At 49.2% G+C, this 19,114-nt stretch overlaps 1 protein-coding gene and 1 long non-coding RNA gene across 3 annotated transcripts in view; one reads left to right on the forward strand and one right to left on the reverse strand.

Moving 5' to 3' along the window:
• LOC143776236 (uncharacterized) overlaps nt 1-10,279 on the reverse strand; it is a 54,168-nt gene extending 43,889 nt beyond the window's left edge. Inside the window, exon 1 of the long non-coding RNA XR_013215793.1 lies at nt 9,959-10,279. This is a non-coding gene — a long non-coding RNA (uncharacterized LOC143776236). The remainder of the gene's footprint in view (nt 1-9,958) is intronic.
• Nucleotides 10,280-10,423: 144 nt separating this feature from the next.
• SOCS2 (suppressor of cytokine signaling 2) overlaps nt 10,424-19,114 on the forward strand; it is a 69,478-nt gene continuing 60,787 nt past the window's right edge. Inside the window, exons 1-2 of one of the 2 annotated variants that reach the window (XM_077265406.1) lie at nt 10,424-10,592; nt 12,243-12,492. In XM_077265406.1, the coding sequence (XP_077121521.1) occupies nt 12,345-12,492 (148 nt within the window). In that variant the 5' untranslated portion in view covers nt 10,424-10,592; nt 12,243-12,344. The remainder of the gene's footprint in view (nt 10,593-12,242; nt 12,493-19,114) is intronic. The other variant, XM_077265408.1, reaches the window with a different exon arrangement.

The following is a 19,114-nucleotide window of genomic DNA, read 5'->3' on the forward strand; positions in this document are numbered from 1 at the left end:
TACACGGGCAGCAGTGGTCTGGTCAGTGGAGGCCTAGTGGAAGGAGGGACCGCAGACAGGCTTCGAAGGCCTAACACAATAAAATGGGCTGGCTGTAGGCACTTTAAAATTGGTTCCAGGGGTACACGGGCAGCAGTGGTCTGGTCAGTGGAGGCCTAGTGGAAGTATGGACCGCAGACAGGCTTCGAAGGCCTAACACAATAAAATGGGCTGGCTGTAGGCACTTTAAAATTGGTTCCAGGGGTACACGGGCAGCAGTGGTCTGGTCAGTGGAGGCCTAGTGGAAGGAGGGACCGCAGACAGGCTTCGAAGGCCTAACACAATAAAATGGGCTGGCTGTAGGCACTTTAAAATTGGTTCCAGGGGTACACGGGCAGCAGTGGTCTGGTCAGTGGAGGCCTAGTGGAAGGAGGGACCGCAGACAGGCTTCGAAGGCCTAACACAATAAAATGGGCTGGCTGTAGGCACTTTAAAATTGGTTCCAGGGGTACACGGGCAGCAGTGGTCTGGTCAGTGGAGGCCTAGTGGAAGTATGGACCGCAGACAGGCTTCGAAGGCCTAACACAATAAAATGGGCTGGCTGTAGGCACTTTAAAATTGGTTCCAGGGGTACACGGGCAGCAGTGGTCTGGTCAGTGGAGGACTAGTGGAAGTATGGACCGCAGACAGGCTTCGAAGGCCTAACACAATAAAATGGGCTGGCTGTAGGCACTTTAAAATTGGTTCCAGGGGTACACGGGCAGCAGTGGTCTGGTCAGTGGAGGACTAGTGGAAGGAGGGAGCGCAGAAAGGCTTCAAAGGCCTAAAATAACAAACAATAGGCTCATGGCAGTTTTACAGCGGTTACATGGATACACGGGCAGGCAGCTTGGTGGTCAGTGGAGGAGTAGGGACCGCAGACAGGCTATCAAAGGCCTAAAATAACAAACAATAGGCTCATGGCAGTTTTACAGCGGTTACATGGATACACGGGCAGGCAGCTTGGTGCTGAGTGGAGGAGTAGTGCAAGGAGTGTCTGTCCCAGTACTCCCAAAATATAAATAGATGTTAATGTCTCGCAAAACAACCAAAACAAAAAAAAAGATGGCATACTTAGGTACAGGGGTGGGCTCATCTGCTGTGTTTCTGACATAGTAATTTGGCAGTAACTATTTAATGGTGCCAATATAGGACACAGACACAGACTACTTTAAGTTGCATCATAGATGTCTACAAATTTGTATTGTCAGTGCCAGACATTGAATGATGTCAGCGAATAGACTAAAGATTGGTGGAGCTGTGCGACATAATTTTGCACGTAGTACAGCCCAGTTTGAGCTGGGGTAGGGGGGAACTCTCTTGAGGCCGGCGGGACCGCCCCAGGGCCACTCATGTTACAACGGTGTGTCTGACGTTGGGTGCGCACCACCACCGCCAGAGACACTACATTGTACTATGAGGGACCCAGTAGCAATGCCGTCAACCAAAAGCGAGCACACCCACCTCTTCAGACAAACAGCAGTCTCACGGGTGCTTGCGCCAAGTCGCGATACCACGGCCCCGTGTGGGGAGTTTGGCCATTTAGGGAGGTGTAAACATGTCGTATGCTGTACAATCTGCAGCAGCAAATTAGACATTAGAAAAGTAATTCACAGGCAAGAGCTTTTCATAGGAAAGCTAGGTGTCGGCCGGGCAAGGTGGGGCAAAAGATTTTGAAATCCAGTTGTGGTTCATTTTAATGAATGTTAGATCGTCAACATTTTGGGTAGCCAGACGAGTCCTTTTTTCGGTTAATATTGACCCTGCAGCACTGAATACTCTTTCTGATAGGACACTTGCTGCCGGGCAAGCAAGCTCCTGCAATGCATATTCTGCCAATTCTGGCCAGGTGTCTAATTTGGAGGCCCAGTAATCAAATGGGAATGACGGTTGAGGGAGAACATCGATAAGGGATGAAAAATAGTTAGTAACCATACTGGACAAATGTTGTCTCCTGTCACTTTCAATTGATGCAGCAGTACCTGTCCTGTCTGCGGTCATAGCAAAATCACTCCACAACCTGGTCAGAAAACCCCTCTGTCCAACGCCACTTCTGATGTGTGCACCCCTAACACTCCTAGTCTGCTGCCCCCTGGAGCTCGTGTGAGAACGATCACGTGCGCTGTGTGCTGGGAATGCCTGAAGCAAACGGTCAACAAGAGTTGATTGTTTGGTTGCTAATATTAGTTCCAAGTTCTCATGTGGCATAACATTTTGCAATTTGCCTTTATAGCGTGGATCAAGGAGGCAGGCCAACCAGTAATCGTCATCGTTCATCATTTTCGTAATGCGTGTGTCCCTTTGTAGGATACGTAAGGCATAATCCGCCATGTGGGCCAAAGTTCCACTTGTCAAATCTCCGGTTGTGATTGGTTGAGGGGCAGTTGCAGGCAAATCTACGTCACTTGTGTCCCTCAAAAAACCAGAACCCGGCCGTGACACGCAACCAATTTCCTGTGCCCCCGTGAAAGTTTCCGCATTAAAAATATACTCATCCCCATCATCCTCCTCGTCCTCCACCTCCTCTTCGCCCGCTACCTCGTCCTGTACACTGCCCTGACCAGACAATGGCTGACTGTCATCAAGGCTTCCCTCTTCCTCTGGTGCAGACGCCTGCTCCTTTATGTGCGTCAAACTTTGCATCAGCAGACGCATTAGGGGGATGCTCATGCTTATTACGGCGTTGTCTGCACTAACCAGCCGTGTGCATTCCTCAAAACACTGAAGGACTTGACACATGTCTTGTATCTTCGACCACTGCACACCTGACAACTCCATGTCTGCCATCCTACTGCCTGCCCGTGTATCCTCCCACAAATAAATAACAGCACGCCTCTGTTCGCACAGTCTCTGAAGCATGTGCAGTGTTGAGTTCCACCTTGTTGCAACGTCTATGATTAGGCGATGCTGGGGAAGGTTCAAAGACCGCTGATAGGTCTGCATACGGCTGGCGTGTACAGGCGAACGTCGGATATGTGAGCAAAGTGCACGCACTTTGAGGAGCAGGTCGGAGAACCCAGGATAAGTTTTCAATAAGCACTGCACCACCAGGTTTAAGGTGTGAGCCAGGCAAGGAATGTGTTTCAGTTGGGAAAGGGAGATGGCAGCCATGAAATTCCTTCCGTTATCACTCACTACCTTGCCTGCCTCAAGATCTACTGTGCCCAGCCACGACTGCGTTTCTTGTTGCAAGAACTCGGACAGAACTTCCGCGGTGTGTCTGTTGTCGCCCAAACACTTCATAGCCAATACAGCCTGCTGACGCTTGGCAGTAGCTGGCCCATAATGGGACAACTGGTGTGCAACAGTGTCATCTGCCGATGGAGTGGTTGGCCGACTGCGTTCTGTGGAAGAGCTGTAGCTTCTGCAGGAGGACGAGGAGGAGGAGGAGGGGGTGCGAACGCCTACAGCCAACTGTTTCCTAGACCGTGGGCTAGGCACAACTGTCCCTAAATTGATGTCGCCTGTGGACCCTGCATCCACCACATTCACCCAGTGTGCCGTGATGGACACATAACGTCCCTGGCCATGCCTACTGGTCCATGCATCTGTAGTCAGGTGCACCTTTGTACTCACAGATTGCCTGAGTGCATGGACGATGCGCTGTTTAACATGCTGGTGCAGGGCTGGGATGGCTTTTCTGGAAAAAAAGTGTCGACTGGGTAGCTCGTATCGTGGTTCAGCGTACTCCATCAGGGCTTTGAAAGCTTCGCTTTCAACTAACCGGTAGGGCATCATCTCTAACGAGATTAGTCTAGCTATGTGGGCGTTAAAACCCTGTGTACGCGGATGCGAGGATAAGTACTTCCTTTTTCTAACCAGAGTCTCATGTAGGGTGAGCTGGACTGGAGAGCTGTAGATCGTGGAACTTTCGGGTGTGCCGGTGGACATGGCAGACTGAGAGACGGTTGGAGACGGTATTGTTTCCGCCGGTGCCCTACATGCAATATTTCCTCCTACAAAACTGGTGATTCCCTGACCCTGACTGCTTTTGGCTGGCAAAGAAACCTGCACAGATACTGCCGGTGGTGCGGAAAATGGTGGCCTTACAGTGACGGAAGGGATGTTGCGTTGCTGACTAGCTTCATTGGCCGAGGGTGCTACAACCTTGAGGGACGTTTGGTAGTTAGTCCAGGCTTGAGAATGCATGGTGGTTAAGTGTCTATGCATGCAACTAGTATTTAGACTTTTCAGATTCTGACCTCTGCTTAAGCTAGTTGAACATTTTTGACAGATGACTTTGCGCTGATCAGTTGGATGTTGTTTAAAAAAATGCCAGACTGCACTCTTCCTAGACTCTGATCCCTTTTCAGGGATTGCAGACTGAGCTTTAACCGGATGGCAACGCTGTGCTCCAACAGGTTTTGGCTTTGACACGCGTTTTGGTCCAGATACGGGCCCGGCAGATGGAACCTGTTGCGATGTTGATGCCTGCTGCGGCCCCTCCTCCACCTCCGCTTCTGAACTACTGCCGCCTGCACCCTGTTCCCCCAATGGCTGCCAATCGGGGTCAATAACTGGGTCATCTATTACCTCCTCTTCGAGCTCGTGTGCAACTTCGTCTGTGTCACTGTGTCGGTCGGTGGTATAGCGTTCGTGGCGGGGCAACATAGTCTCATCAGGGTCTGATTGTGGATCTGTACCCTGAGAGGGCAATGTGGTGGTCTGAGTCAAAGGAGCAGCATAGTACTCTGGCTGTGGCTGTGCATCAGTGCACTCCATGTCAGAATATACTTGTAATGGGCATGGCCTGTTAAATGTTTCACTTTCTAAGCCAGGGACGGTATGTGTAAAGAGCTCCATGGAGTGACCCGTTGTGTCGCCTGCTGCATCCTTCTCTCTTGTTGTAGTTTTTGCTGAGGAGGACAAGGAAGCGACTTGTCCCTGACCGTGAACATCCACAAGCGACGCGCTGCTTTTACATTTACCAGTTTCGGAAGAGGAGGCAAAAGAGCTAGAGGCTGAGTCTGCAATGTAAGCCAAAACTTGCTGTTGCTGCTCCGCCTTTAAAAGCGGTTTTCCTACTCCCAGAAAAGAGAGCGTTCGAGGCCTTGTGTAGCCTGACGACGAAACTGGCTCCACAGCTCCAGACTTAGGTGGAATATTTTTATCCCCACGACCACCTGATGCTCCACTACCACTACCATCATTACCAGCTGACAATGAACGCCCACGACGACCTCTTGCACCAGACTTCCTCATTGTTTTAAAATCTTAACCAAAGTAACTTTATTTGTTGCTATCAAACAACTTACACGGTGAGCTATAACTTCAGTATGATTTCAATATCCCTTAACAGGTTGGTGAGACCACAAGGAAAATCAGGCACAATGTTACACACTCTGTTTTCTGTGGCACAAAATCACAGAGATGACACACACGCAGGACTGTCACTCAAGCACTAATGTCAATATTAATCTCCCACCTAATTTATTTATTTTTTTTTCTCAGGGAGACTTTAGAAACCAAATAATATTAAAAAAAAAAAAAAAAAGGCTTTCTATGGCCCACAATTAGAGAGAGAGAGGTGGCACAACCAGGAGTCAAGACTGGCGCACAAGCTGAAAGGGCAATATTACTCTCCCACTGTTTTTTATGTTTTTTTTGTTTTTTTCAGGGAGACTTTAGAAACCAAATAATATTAAAAAAACCAAAAAAAAAAAAGGCTTTCTATGGCCCACTGAATGAAAGGGAGAGAGGTGGCACACCCAGGAGTCAAGACTGGCACACAAGCTGAAAGGGCAATATTACTCTCCCACTGTTTTTTTAGGTTTTTTTTTTTTTTTCAGGGAGAATTAGAAACCAAATAATATTAAAAAAAAAAAAAATAGGCTTTCTATGGCCCACTGAATGAAAGGGAGAGAGGTGGCACACCCAGGAGTCAAGACTGGCACACAAGCTGAAAGGGCAATATTACTCTCCCACTGTTTTTTTATGTATTTTTTGTTTTTTCAGGGAGACTTTAGAAACCCAATAATATTTAAAAAAAAAAATAAATAGGCTTTCTATGGCCCACTGAATGAGAGGGAGAGAGGTGGCACACCCAGGAGTCAAGACTGGCACACAAGCTGAAAGGGCAATATTACTCTCCCACTGTTTTTTTATGTATTTTTTGTTTTTTTCAGGGAGACTTTAGAAACCCAATAATATTTAAAAAAAAAAATAAATAGGCTTTCTATGGCCCACTGAATGAGAGGGAGAGAGGTGGCACACCCAGGAGTCAAGACTGGCACACAAGCTGAAAGGGCAATATTACTCTCCCACTGTTTTTTTAGGTTTTTTTTTTTTTTCAGGGAGACTTTAGAAACCAAATAATATTAAAAAAAAAAAAAAAAAAAAAAAAAATAGGCTTGCTATAGCCCACTGAATGAGAGATAGCACACACAGCAGTGGCACACAAGCCCTTACTGAGGCCAATATTTTTCTCCCACTGATTGATGTAGTGTTTTTGTGTTGAGGTAGAATTTAGAACACAAATCACGGAAAAAATAAATAGGCTTTCTATGGCCCACTGAATGAAAGGGAGAGAGGTGGCACACCCAGGAGTCAAGACTGGCACACAAGCTGAAAGGGCAATATTACTCTCCCACTGTTTTTTTATGTATTTTTTGTTTTTTCAGGGAGACTTTAGAAACCCAATAATATTTAAAAAAAAAAATAAATAGGCTTTCTATGGCCCACTGAATGAGAGGGAGAGAGGTGGCACACCCAGGAGTCAAGACTGGCACACAAGCTGAAAGGGCAATATTACTCTCCCACTGTTTTTTTAGGTTTTTTTTTTTTTTTCAGGGAGAATTAGAAACCAAATAATATTAAAAAAAAAAAAATAGGCTTTCTATGGCCCACTGAATGAAAGGGAGAGAGGTGGCACACCCAGGAGTCAAGACTGGCACACAAGCTGAAAGGGCAATATTACTCTCCCACTGTTTTTTTATGTATTTTTTGTTTTTTTCAGGGAGACTTTAGAAACCCAATAATATTTAAAAAAAAAAATAAATAGGCTTTCTATGGCCCACTGAATGAGAGGGAGAGAGGTGGCACACCCAGGAGTCAAGACTGGCACACAAGCTGAAAGGGCAATATTACTCTCCCACTGTTTTTTTAGGTTTTTTTTTTTTTTCAGGGAGACTTTTGAAACCAAATAATATTAAAAAAAAAAAAAAAAAAAAAAAATATAGGCTTGCTATAGCCCACTGAATGATAGCGCACACACAGCAGTGGCACACAAGCCCTGACTGAGGCCAATATTTTTCTCCCACTGATTGATGTAGTGTTTCTGTGTTGAGGTAGATTTTAGAACACAAATCACGGAAAAAATAAATAGGCTTTCTATGGCCCACTCAGTGAGAGATGGCACACACAGGGATGGCACTGTAGCAGAAATGCCAATCTTAATCTCCCACAAAAAAAAAACAAAAAAAAAAAAAAACTGTCCTACAATTACTATCTCCCTGCAGTAATGTAAGCCAGGTATGGCAGGCAGCAATAGGAGTGGACTGATGCACAAATTAAATAAAAAGTGTGGACAAACAAAAAAGATAGCTGTGCAGAAAGGAAGGAACAAGAGGATATGTGCTTTGAAAAAAGCAGTTGGTTTCCACAGTGGCGTACACACAGCAATACAGCTATCACGGAGCCTTCTAGGGCAGCCCAATGAGCTACAGCGCTGAGGGGAAAAAAAAAAAAAAATAGCTTCCACTGTTCCTGCACACCGAAGGTGGTGTTGGACAGTGGAAATCGCTGCAGCACAAGCGGTTTGGTGGTTAGTGGACCCTGCCTAACGCTCTCCCTGCTTCTGACGAAGCGGCAGCAACCTGTCCCTAAGCTCAGATCAGCAGCAGTAAGATGGCGGTCGGCGGGAACGCCCCTTTATAGCCCCTGTGACGCCGCAGACAGCAAGCCAATCACTGCAATGCCCTTCTCTAAGATGGTGGGGACCAGGATCTATGTCATCACGCTGCCCACACTCTGCGTTCACCTTCATTGGCTGAGAAATGGCGCTTTTCGCGTCATTGAAACGCGACTTTGGCGCGAAAGTCGCGTACCGCATGGCCGACAAGCACAGGGGTCGGATCGGGTTTCATGAGACGCCGACTTAGCCAAAAGTCGGCGACTTTTGAAAATGATCGACCCGTTTCGCTCAACCCTATTAATGACCAAATACTTATTTTCTACCATAATTTGCTAAATAAATCTTGCCAAATCAGACAAGGTGATTTTCTGGATTTGTTTTCTCATTTTGACTCTCATAGTTGTGGTCTACCGATGATGTCAATTACAGGTCTTTCTCATCTTTTTATGTGGGAGAACTTGCACAATTGGTGGCTGACTAAATACTTTTTTCCCCACTGTATTTCTCAACAACTTTGACTTTTTTGGTATTCTCCTTAGTCTTCATGGTGTTGCTTGATTAGTGGTACCTCTTGCTTAACCCCTTAAAGAACAAAGGTACCCATAAAAATGACGGCCGCTAATGGGCCTTATTCCCTCGACGGTTTAAAACGGCGATCGGGAAAAAGCCTATAGTGCCGCCCCAGAATACGAAAATCTCCAGGGTCTCAGCTACCAGGATTAGAAAGGCAAAGAATCCCAGCACTCACGTATTGAGTAGTAGCTGTTTTATTGCAAATCAAAGCAAACCGATTGATGGATTAGCTTTGATTGCAATAAAACAGCTAATACTCAATACGTGAGTGCCGGGATTCTTTGCCTTTCCATTTATACTTCCTCCACAAGTACCACACCGGAACACAGAGTGACGACCACTTCTTGCTTTCTCAGCTACCGGGATTGGCTGAGACAAATAGGGCTAGTTTTTCTGGTCCCCGATCATAGGATCTCCATTATTCAAAGAATAACGGCGATCACGCAAAAAAAGTGTTAGCTATAAAAATAATTTCTCTCTCCTCTGGCATAATATATCAGAGGAGAGCGAAATGATGTTCCCAAGCACCCCTCGGTACATCCACCGTCCCCCAAATGATGTACACATGAACACCCACTCACATGGAAAATATAAGGAAATAGTGACAGCATACTCATCACGTGCAGTCAGTGTCATGGCTCTGTTATCGGGTGTCCAGGGACCAGGAGCTCATTCCCAGTCCCTAACGCTAGGGATGCCCTAGCTCGCCCTGTTCCCCAGATTACTTCTGATGGTGAAGACGCCGGGGCCATGTATCTTGCCTTAGCTCCTGAGTTTGCCCTCAATCTGTACCCTTCCCCCGCCCAGGGAAGAGGGGAGTAGTAATGTACGTAATAGACCACCCAGACTTACCAGGTAAATACAAACAGGGATAAAGGAAAACAGAGGCAGAGTAACCGCTGATTATTTTTGGGTCAGTTTTCGTAAGATAAAGTGCTACATGCTGTGCTGTTTTAGGGTATGTGTCCACGTTCAGGTTTGCTTCAGGCTTTGGTCAGGATTTTATGCAGGTAAAATCCTGACCAAATCTGCACCTGAGGTCACTGGCAGGTCACCTGCGGTGTTCCAGCGTGTTTTGCTCATTGTAGCAACATGCTGCGTTCTTAAAAAACGCAACGCATGTGCGTTATTGTGGGAAAAACGCATGCGTTTTTTCCTGCACAGTGGAGACGAGATTTCATTAAATCCCCTCCACTATGCTGTAACATCTGGACGCTGCGTTTTTGACGCTGCGGCTCAGCGCTGTGTCAAAAACGCAGCGTTTCCTGAACGTGGACACATACTCTTATAGGTTCTAAAAACTGATACAAAACGTGTCCCAGCTGGAGCCCCTAATAATCCATGACCCCCCTCTGCTACTAACTGCATGCATTATGTCACGGATTTATGCAGTGCACGTGAGCTTGTGTCTGTTCCTCTGAATAAAGATGTGAACCCGTCCTAAGAGGTACAATGGGGACACATAAGGTGATCACAGTCAGACATGAAGAATTAAGTAAACCGCCTCATACTTACTGATTTGTTCCAAAAAAATCACTAAAAACAACCAAAATTCCTGTGTAGAAAGCCAGGATCACCCACAGGATGCGCTGCTGCCCACTGATCACATGCACACACGAGGCAATGCCCCATACCACTCCGGTGTGCACTGGCTGCTTTACAGAATTGGCAACAACAAAAAGGTCCCGATTGTCTAGGAAAATACAGGGGTCTTATGGAAGTAGGAGGATTGCGGTCTGTGGGCCCATCATAATCTCCTCAGTACACCTTGTGCCATACATTAATCCCTCATCGTGTCCGTCACTCTCAGCACAACGATGGTAATGGATGACAGGCAGCTGCACCGGCCGGTCACACGGCACGCAGGCTGCACTTATAAGAAAGGCGCGCAGAGGGCAGCAGAGAGCAGCGCTCGTAGACACTGATCACGTGAGTCGATTCCTGGAAAGTTCCTGGAAAGCAGCCTTTACATTTACCAGATATGGGGAGGGAGAGACAGCGGAGGAGATCACAGACTGGAGGGAGGCGGCTCCGCACATCCACACACTGGGAATGGGGAGGTGAAATCACTACGCGCCCACAAACAAAGCCACGTTACTGCTGCAAGGAGCCATGGAGCCCGGGCGCTGAGCGAGGAGGTGCGCTGTGTGTACGTATGAGCCCTCCGCTGTATGCCGGCTGTGCGGGAGGGCAGGGGTTGTGTGAGGACGGACGGCCGCCGCCGGTACGCAGGCTGCATGCGGAGGAGTGCCGCCTGTTCCTAGACAGCCGGGGATGCTGCTAGGTGGCCGGGGGAAGCCACGGACTGTGCGCTGGGCGAGGACCTGGCCGTGTCTGTGAGCCCGCCGACATCGGGCATATGGCAGGTCGCATGCAGGAACTGCGTGTACCGATGCGATCGGCGGCTCATCTGTGACCTGCGATATTTACATGGGAGGCTGCAGGACCTGTGTGTACCCGATGCGATAGTAGCCCTGGTTACATGGGAGGCTGCAGGACCTGTGTGTACCCGATGCGATAGTAGCCCTGGTTACATGGGAGGCTGCAGGACCTGTGTGTACCCGATGCGATAGTAGCCCTGGTTACATGGGAGGCTGCAGGACCTGTGTGTACCCGATGCGATAGTAGCCCTGGTTACATGGGAGGCTGCAGGACCTGTGTGTACCCGATGCGATAGTGGCCCTGGTTACATGGGAGGCTGCAGGACCTGTGTGTACCCGATGCGATAGTAGCCCTGGTTACATGGGAGGCTGCAGGACCTGTGTGTACCCGATGCGATAATAGCCCTGGTTACATGGGAGGCTGCAGGACCTGTGTGTACCCGATGCGATAGTAGCCCTGGTTACATGGGAGGCTGCAGGACCTGTGTGTACCCGATGCGATAGTAGCCCTGGTTACATGGGAGGCTGCAGGACCTGTGTGTACCCGATGCGATAGTGGCCCTGGTTACATGGGAGGCTGCAGGACCTGTGTGTACCCGATGCGATAGTAGCCCTGGTTACATGGGAGGCTGCAGGACCTGTGTGTACCCGATGCGATAGTAGCCCTGGTTACATGGGAGGCTGCAGGACCTGTGTGTACCCGATGCGATAATGGCCCTGGTTACATGGGGGGCTGCAGGACCTGTGTGTACCCGATGCGATAGTAGCCCTGGTTACATGGGAGGCTGCAGGACCTGTGTGTACCCGATGCGATAATGGCCCTGGTTACATGGGAGGCTGCAGGACCTGTGTGTACCCGATGCGATCTGCGGCTCATCTGTGATATGCGATAATTTCCCTTGCTCCATGGGAGGCAGCAGGACCTGGGTATAGCCGATGCGATATTTCCATGGGAGGCAGCAGGACCTGGGTATAGCCGATCCGATAGCGGCCATTATTCCATATGAGAGCAATGCTGGAGTTGTACTTGTGCGATGACCTATGAAGCCATAGTGGAAGCCGCGTGCAGGAATAGCAGATGCCCAAGCGATCGTCTGTCACATGCGACACCTAATGTCATCTTCCATACGGGAAGTCGCATGCACGGACTGGCTTATACCGCTGCGAGCTCCATATATGTTCTTGCTCCGTGTTCACACCTCGCACCTGTCCGCTAGTGCCGTGTACAGTCGGGGCTGCCTCACCCTCCGACATGTCGGCAGCGATGTGGCTGTGCATGCAGCAGATCTGCCGCTAGTGGGGGCGGAGTCTGGTACTGGAGACGGCGAGGAGCGGGGCTGAGGTGTCGGCGACATGGCTGCATATGTCACGACTAGAAACGTGTATAGGGGACTGATCGCTGTTCATCTGCTTTCCAGGGAGGAATCTGCCGCAGACCCCGACCTTCCAGCCGCCGCAGCACCGGGATGAGGATGCGGTGACGGGACCCCGCAATAGCGCTGTAGCCCCTGTAAGTGCCAATGACCCTGAGATCGCCCGACACTGCTGACAGCACCGGTACCATAGACAGCGGAGCCGGGCACCGTGGCACCCCGCCGGGGGACGCTCAGGGGAGCACCGATAAGGACGAGCGTATCGCGATGTCCCTGGGAGAGCTCCGCAGGTCAGGTAGGTCCCTGTATGTGTGGTGACCGAATAACGCTCGGTGTGACCGGGGAGGTCGGCGCAGACAGTCCTCGCGCTTTTGGCTTCAGAGTGCAGGTAGTTGTGCGCGGGAGAGCGGCCGCCACACTGGAGCGCGGGTCTCCTCACTGTCCCGACATTACCTCACACCTGCCGCGGCTGACGGAGGGACCGACATTACCTCACACCGTGCCTGTCCTGCCGCGGCTGAGGCGCCGACATCACCTCACACTGTACCTGTCCTGCCGCGGCTGAGGCGCCGACATCACCTCACACTGTACCTGTCCTGCCGCGGCTGACGGAGGTGCCGACATTACCTCACACCGTGCCTGTCCTGCCGCGGCTGAGGCGCCGACATCACCTCACACTGTACCTGTCCTGCCGCGGCTGACGGAGGTGCCGACATTCCCTCACACCGTGCCTGTCCTGCCGAGGTTCTGACATTCCCTCACACCGTGCCTGTCCTGCCGAGGTGCCGACATTCCCTCACACCGTGCCTGTCCTGCCGCGGCTGAGGCGCCGACATCACCTCACACTGTACCTGTCCTGCCGCGGCTGAGGCGCCGACATTACCTCACACCTTGCCTGTCCCCTTCCGCGGCTGACGGAGGGACCGACATTACCTCACACTGTACCTGTCTTGCCGAGGTTCTGACATTCCCTCACACCGTGCCTGTCCTGCCGAGGTGCCGACATTCCCTCACACCGTGCCTGTCCTGCCGAGGTGCCGACATTCCCTCACACCGTGCCTGTCCTGCCGAGGTGCCGACATTCCCTCACACCGTGCCTGTCCTGCCGAGGTGCCGACATTCCCTCACACCGTGCCTGTCCTGCCGAGGTGCCGACATTCCCTCACACCGTGCCTGTCCTGCCGAGGTTCTGACATTCCCTCACACCGTGCCTGTCCTGCCGAGGTGCCGACATTCCCTCACACCGTGCCTGTCCTGCCGAGGTTCTGACATTCCCTCACACCGTGCCTGTCCTGCCGAGGTGCCGACATTCCCTCACACCGTGCCTGTCCTGCCGAGGTGCCGACATTCCCTCACACCGTGCCTGTCCTGCCGAGGTTCTGACATTCCCTCACACCGTGCCTGTCCTGCCGAGGTGCCGACATTCCCTCACACCGTGCCTGTCCTGCCGAGGTTCTGACATTCCCTCACACCGTGCCTGTCCTGCCGAGGTGCCGACATTCCCTCACACCGTGCCTGTCCTGCCGAGGTGCCGACATTCCCTCACACCGTGCCTGTCTTGCCGAGGTTCTGACATTCCCTCACACCGTGCCTGTCCTGCCGAGGTGCCGACATTCCCTCACACCGTGCCTGTCCTGCCGAGGTTCTGACATTCCCTCACACCGTGCCTGTCCTGCCGAGGTGCCGACATTCCCTCACACCGTGCCTGTCCTGCCGAGGTTCTGACATTCCCTCACACCGTGCCTGTCCTGCCGAGGTTCTGACATTCCCTCACACCGTGCCTGTCCTGCCGAGGTGCCGACATTCCCTCACACCGTGCCTGTCCTGCCGAGGTGCCGACATTCCCTCACACCGTGCCTGTCCTGCCGAGGTTCTGACATTCCCTCACACCGTGCCTGTCCTGCCGAGGTTCTGACATTCCCTCACACCGTGCCTGTCCTGCCGAGGTTCTGACATTCCCTCACACCGTGCCTGTCCTGCCAGGGCTCCGCTGCTACACTCCGGACTGCTCTACCGTGGCACGGCCCGTGCTGTAGCCTCCAATGCTGCCGGCTGTCTGTGTGCGGCAGACCTGCACGAACAAGGAAAGCCTATTACTCTCATCAGCCCCGTAGAGTATTCATTTCATACTTTTTGTTGTATCAGTATTTTGACTTTATTTTTTTAGTTGTGGTATGAGGTTTTTTATTTAACTCTTTATGGTCACAGATAATTTTAAAGGTTTAAATGCAGTTTTCTTCCAAGAGCCATAATTTGAAGTACTGTAATGAGGGCCTGTCTGTAGGGAGAGCAGTTTTTGAAAGATGCCATTAATTTTACCGTATTGCATCTGGGGAAACAATTTATTGAGATATATGTAATTTTTTTTTTTCTGAATTTTGTGTAAACAGAACCAAAATTTGTCTATTTGTGTAATCACCATTTTCTGAAACATAACGTTTTCTTAATATATTTGTGCACTCAATGGAGTTGTGCGGGGGCTTGTATTGTGTGGTGGGCTGGTGATTTTATGTCCTTTTGGGGTACATAAGTTTGTTTTACTTGTTTGTGGGGGGGGGGGGGGGGGTTTGTGTTTTTTTTTTTTTTTTTTTTTTTATACAATTTTGTTTCTTCAGGAGAAATCCTTTGCATTGGGTTTGTGTGTCTGTAGACATTGCCGTTTGACACCGTCACTTCATGTATTGTACAAACATGCTCCTATGTACTAGTGTCCTTATAATGCAGACAGCAGGGTCTGTGTTGGAGGGTTTTTTTTAATTTTTTTTATATATACCAAAATTTGCATGACACCCACCCCAAATTGACTCTTGTGTTTGATTTGAGATTGCTCAGGATAAGGCTATAGACAGTGTTTTTTTTGCAGGAGTAAAGAAAAAAAATTGTTATCCAGTTGAGAAAATAATGCTCCCAATGTGAAAAACAAAATAATCTTGTAGTTATATCTCTTAATGGCTAACAAAAATTAAAATAAATTGTTACAAAGCTAGCTTTTCGGGATTTCTTAGGAATGGACATGCTGTGTAACATTTATCCTTGTTGGCCGTTAAAAAGTATCATAACTACAAGATTATCTTGTTTCTCACACTAAGAGCATTATTCTGCAGAAGTAAAAAAAACGCAGGTTTTTTTACGCTTTTTTTTTTTTTTTTTTCTTTTTTTCAGATTACATCTTAGTTGTCCACAATACATTTTTAGTAAAGTTGGTTTTATTTGCCAAAATCTCTGCCCAAAAAAGCTGAATTCATATGCCACAGATTTGGATAACACTGTTGCTTTGCAGCACTGGAGACCTGGGTTCAAATCCCATAAAGGACAACATCTGCAAGGAGTTTGTATGTTCTCCCTGTGTTTGCGTGGGGTTCCTCCCACACTCCAAAGACATAACTGATAGGCAATTGAGCTCCAATGGGGACAGCGATGTTGATGCCTGTAAAGCGCTGTAAAATTAATGGCGCTATATAAGTGAGTTAAATACACTTTAAGTCTACGTTCACATTAGCGTTCGGCGCCGCAGCGTCGCCGCATGCGTCATGCGCCCCTATATTTAACATGGGGGCGCATGGACATGCGTTGTGCGACGCATGCGTTTTTTTTGGCCGCAAGCGTTGGGCGCAGAGAACGCAGCAAGTTGCATTTTTTTTTTGCGTCCAACTTTCGGCAAAAAAGGACGCATGCGTCGCAAAACGCAGCGTTTTAGCGTGCGTTTTGTTGCATTTTTGTGTGCGTTGTGCGTTGTCGCCGTCGCAGCGGCGCGCAACGCAAATGTGAACGTAGCCTAAGAGTTGCAGTTTTCTCTGTGAGGAGGAGGGGGCAAGGGAGGCATGTGTTTGAGTTCTGAATTATTAGGCCGTATTCACACATTATGGCTATGTCTCCACATTCAGAATTCCCTGCGCTTTGGACACAGCAGATACTCCACTCTGCCCAAAGCGCTGCCCCCTGTTGTATGCGCGGTGATTCCGCATGTGTTCATTGAACACATGCAGAATCGCCATATTGTATTCATAGACTGTGTTATTTATCTTGCCGAGACTGAGTGTCTCTCCAAGATAAATAGACATGCTGCAGTCTATAAAGACGCGCCCCATGTCCAGTTACGCAGGGCCTCCGGATGCAGCCCTACACACATAGTGGAGATGGGATTTCATAAAATCCCCTGCACTATGCTGTAACATCTGGACACTGTGGCTGTATGCAGCATCCCATCCGCAGCAAATCCCGAAGGTTTCCTGACCGTGGAAACATAGCCATAATGTTTTGAGTTTTTACCTCAGTATTTGTAAGCTAAAACCAGGAGTAGGTGATAAACACAGAAGTGGTGGAGTGTTTTTATTCTAGTGTTTCCTCTGATTGTTCAGCTCCTGGTTTTTGGCTTACAAACTCTGAGGTAAAATACTGATCCTGGGTTTACAGATCTTGCTGGTATTGTGAAAGGCAAATTATTTGCATAAAACGCGTGCGTGTGTGTGTGTGAACATGGACTACGGCTTGTATTTGCCCAAATCATGAGCAAAACGCTTATTCTTTGAGTGAAATGACACGTGGATTACATTGTGTTTCACTCCTGGTTTTGGTTACAAATAATCAGAGGAAAAGTCACTCGCGGTCCTCCGGGCTATGATGTAGTGGAATGATACGTGGTGCCACACATCCAATCAGAAATGGCGTCACTGTCCCTGCCTTAGGACAAACTGAACATGAAGAGGAAGTCTGTGCTACGGCTGAACCTTGGCTTCATTTTCAGTTTGTCCAAAGGCACAGTCAGTGACACCAGCGCTGATTGGGCGCCAGGTATCACGTGTCATTCCACCGCATCACAGCCCCAGGAGACCGAGTATCAACACCGCTGGAACGGGAGTGTAGGCTTTGTTTTATCAGGGCTGAACATTTTAGTTTAAGAAGGGGTTGTCCTAGAAGCGGAGAATCCCTTTAACACCTTTCCAGCACGTCAGACTCCTCCCCCCCCCCCCCCTGCTCTGAGCCTGCACCTTTCTAGGCAAATGTCAGCTGATCTATACAGCTGACATGTGCCTGCAACAGCTGTGGGTGGAATCACGATGCACCCGCTACTGTTAACTAGTTAAATGCAGCATTTATTTTGTGCTTACTGGAAGCAGTGTCTTAAAGGGACTCTGTCACCTGAATTTGGAGGGAACAATCTTCAGCCATAGGGGCAGGGTTTTCCGGTGTTTGATTCACCCTTTCCTTACCCACTGGCTGCATGCTGGCTGCAATATTGGATTGAAGTTCATTCTCTGTCCTCCATAGTACACGCCTGCGTAAGGCAAGATTGCCTTGTGCAGGCATGTACTACGGAGGACAGAGAATGAACTTCAATCCATTATTGCAGCCAGCATGAAGCCAGCGGGTAAGGAAAGGGTGAATCAAACACCCGAAAACCCCGCCCCTATGCCTGAAGACTGTTCCCTCCAAATTCAGGTGACAGTCCCTTTAAATCCAGCCGATCGCTGACCCCGTCACATGCACATGATTGCAGGTCGCCAATGGGTCGACATGACCACCAGAAGTCTGAAGCAGACCTCTATGGTTGTCATTGCCAGATTGCTATGAGTACCGCCCAGTGGTCGACGCTCATAGTAAATGAGAATTTCTGCTACACACAGGCAATCTGATCATCGGTTGTGTGTAGCAGAGGCGATCAGACAACTGTAGCTTCTAGTCTATAGAGATTATTGAAGCAAGTCAAATGTTAAAAAAAAATATATATATCTATGTGTTTTTTATTTTCAAATCCCCTTTTCACACCATTCAAAATTAAAACCATTAAAAAAAAAATCAAATGTACACAAATGCACCCACGAGAGTCCGGGGCGTGCTAGAATCCCTGTAAAAAGCCTCAGGCCACCGGTCATACGGGGTTGTCCTATCCATCCGGGGGACAGAGAAAGAGACATAACATCTACAACAGTTGTGAGGACCTTATGAGAGGCTCAGCAGTAAGGTACTACGACACCCAGGCGCTAGAGTAAGGCTACTGATTTCCACCTGGATAAGGTGACTCTGGCTTTGCCTCCAAGCCAGCCAGACTCTGCCTACTCTGTGGTCTGTACCCTGGACTGTGGATGCTGAAGCCTTCAGTAAAAAGGTAAAGAGACTGCAACCTTGTGTCCTCGTTCTTCACTGAGCCTCTCACCATCCACACACTGGGAAGCCCTGGGGATACACGTCACCTGTGGGAAGGTATACCATCTAGCTGCCATAACCTCACCCCAGCGGACCCCTTAAAGCAGCGTCGGTCACGCTGACCGAATACCACAGGTGGCGTCACGAACATATCCCTTTAAAGACCTTTCCCTTTTACAACGGACGTCCCTAGGGCCACGGACCGGGTCAGCCACCGTGACATCCCCCTTGAGAACCGAAGGACCTGGTACCGAGTACCCCACTGCCCTATGGGGGCGATCCACAAGACAAAGACCATTCTAGTAGCACCTCATTGGCCAAAAAGAAGCTGGTTCAGCGCTCTGAACAACTTAAAGGTAGATGGCCTGCTAGTTCTCCCACCAACCAGCAACCTCCACTAGGGATTGATGTCGCCCAGATCCTCAAGCCTTACAACTTGCAGCCTGGCTTCTGAATCCATCATCCTAAAGGCTAGATGTCTCATGGATAAAGTGGTAAAAACACTGTAAGGAAGCAGAAAGCCAGTGACCCATTCTATTAACAACAATATATGGAAAACCTTCATATCCTGGTGCGGATGCAACCCACCGACTGTTGCATCCAAATGTCGTGCAAATCTGTTAAAAAAAAAATAAAAAATAAAAAAACAGGCTAGAGAGAGGTTTAAAGACTAGTATGTTAAGACCAAGTTGCAGCCCTCAGCTCATAATTTGATCAGAAGCTAGTTGACCATCGCTGGGTGTGATTTGATTGCAGCCTCTTGTCTGCAACCT

This window comes from Ranitomeya variabilis, chromosome 5, assembly GCF_051348905.1.
Source record: "Ranitomeya variabilis isolate aRanVar5 chromosome 5, aRanVar5.hap1, whole genome shotgun sequence".
Lineage (NCBI taxonomy): Eukaryota > Metazoa > Chordata > Amphibia > Anura > Dendrobatidae > Ranitomeya > Ranitomeya variabilis.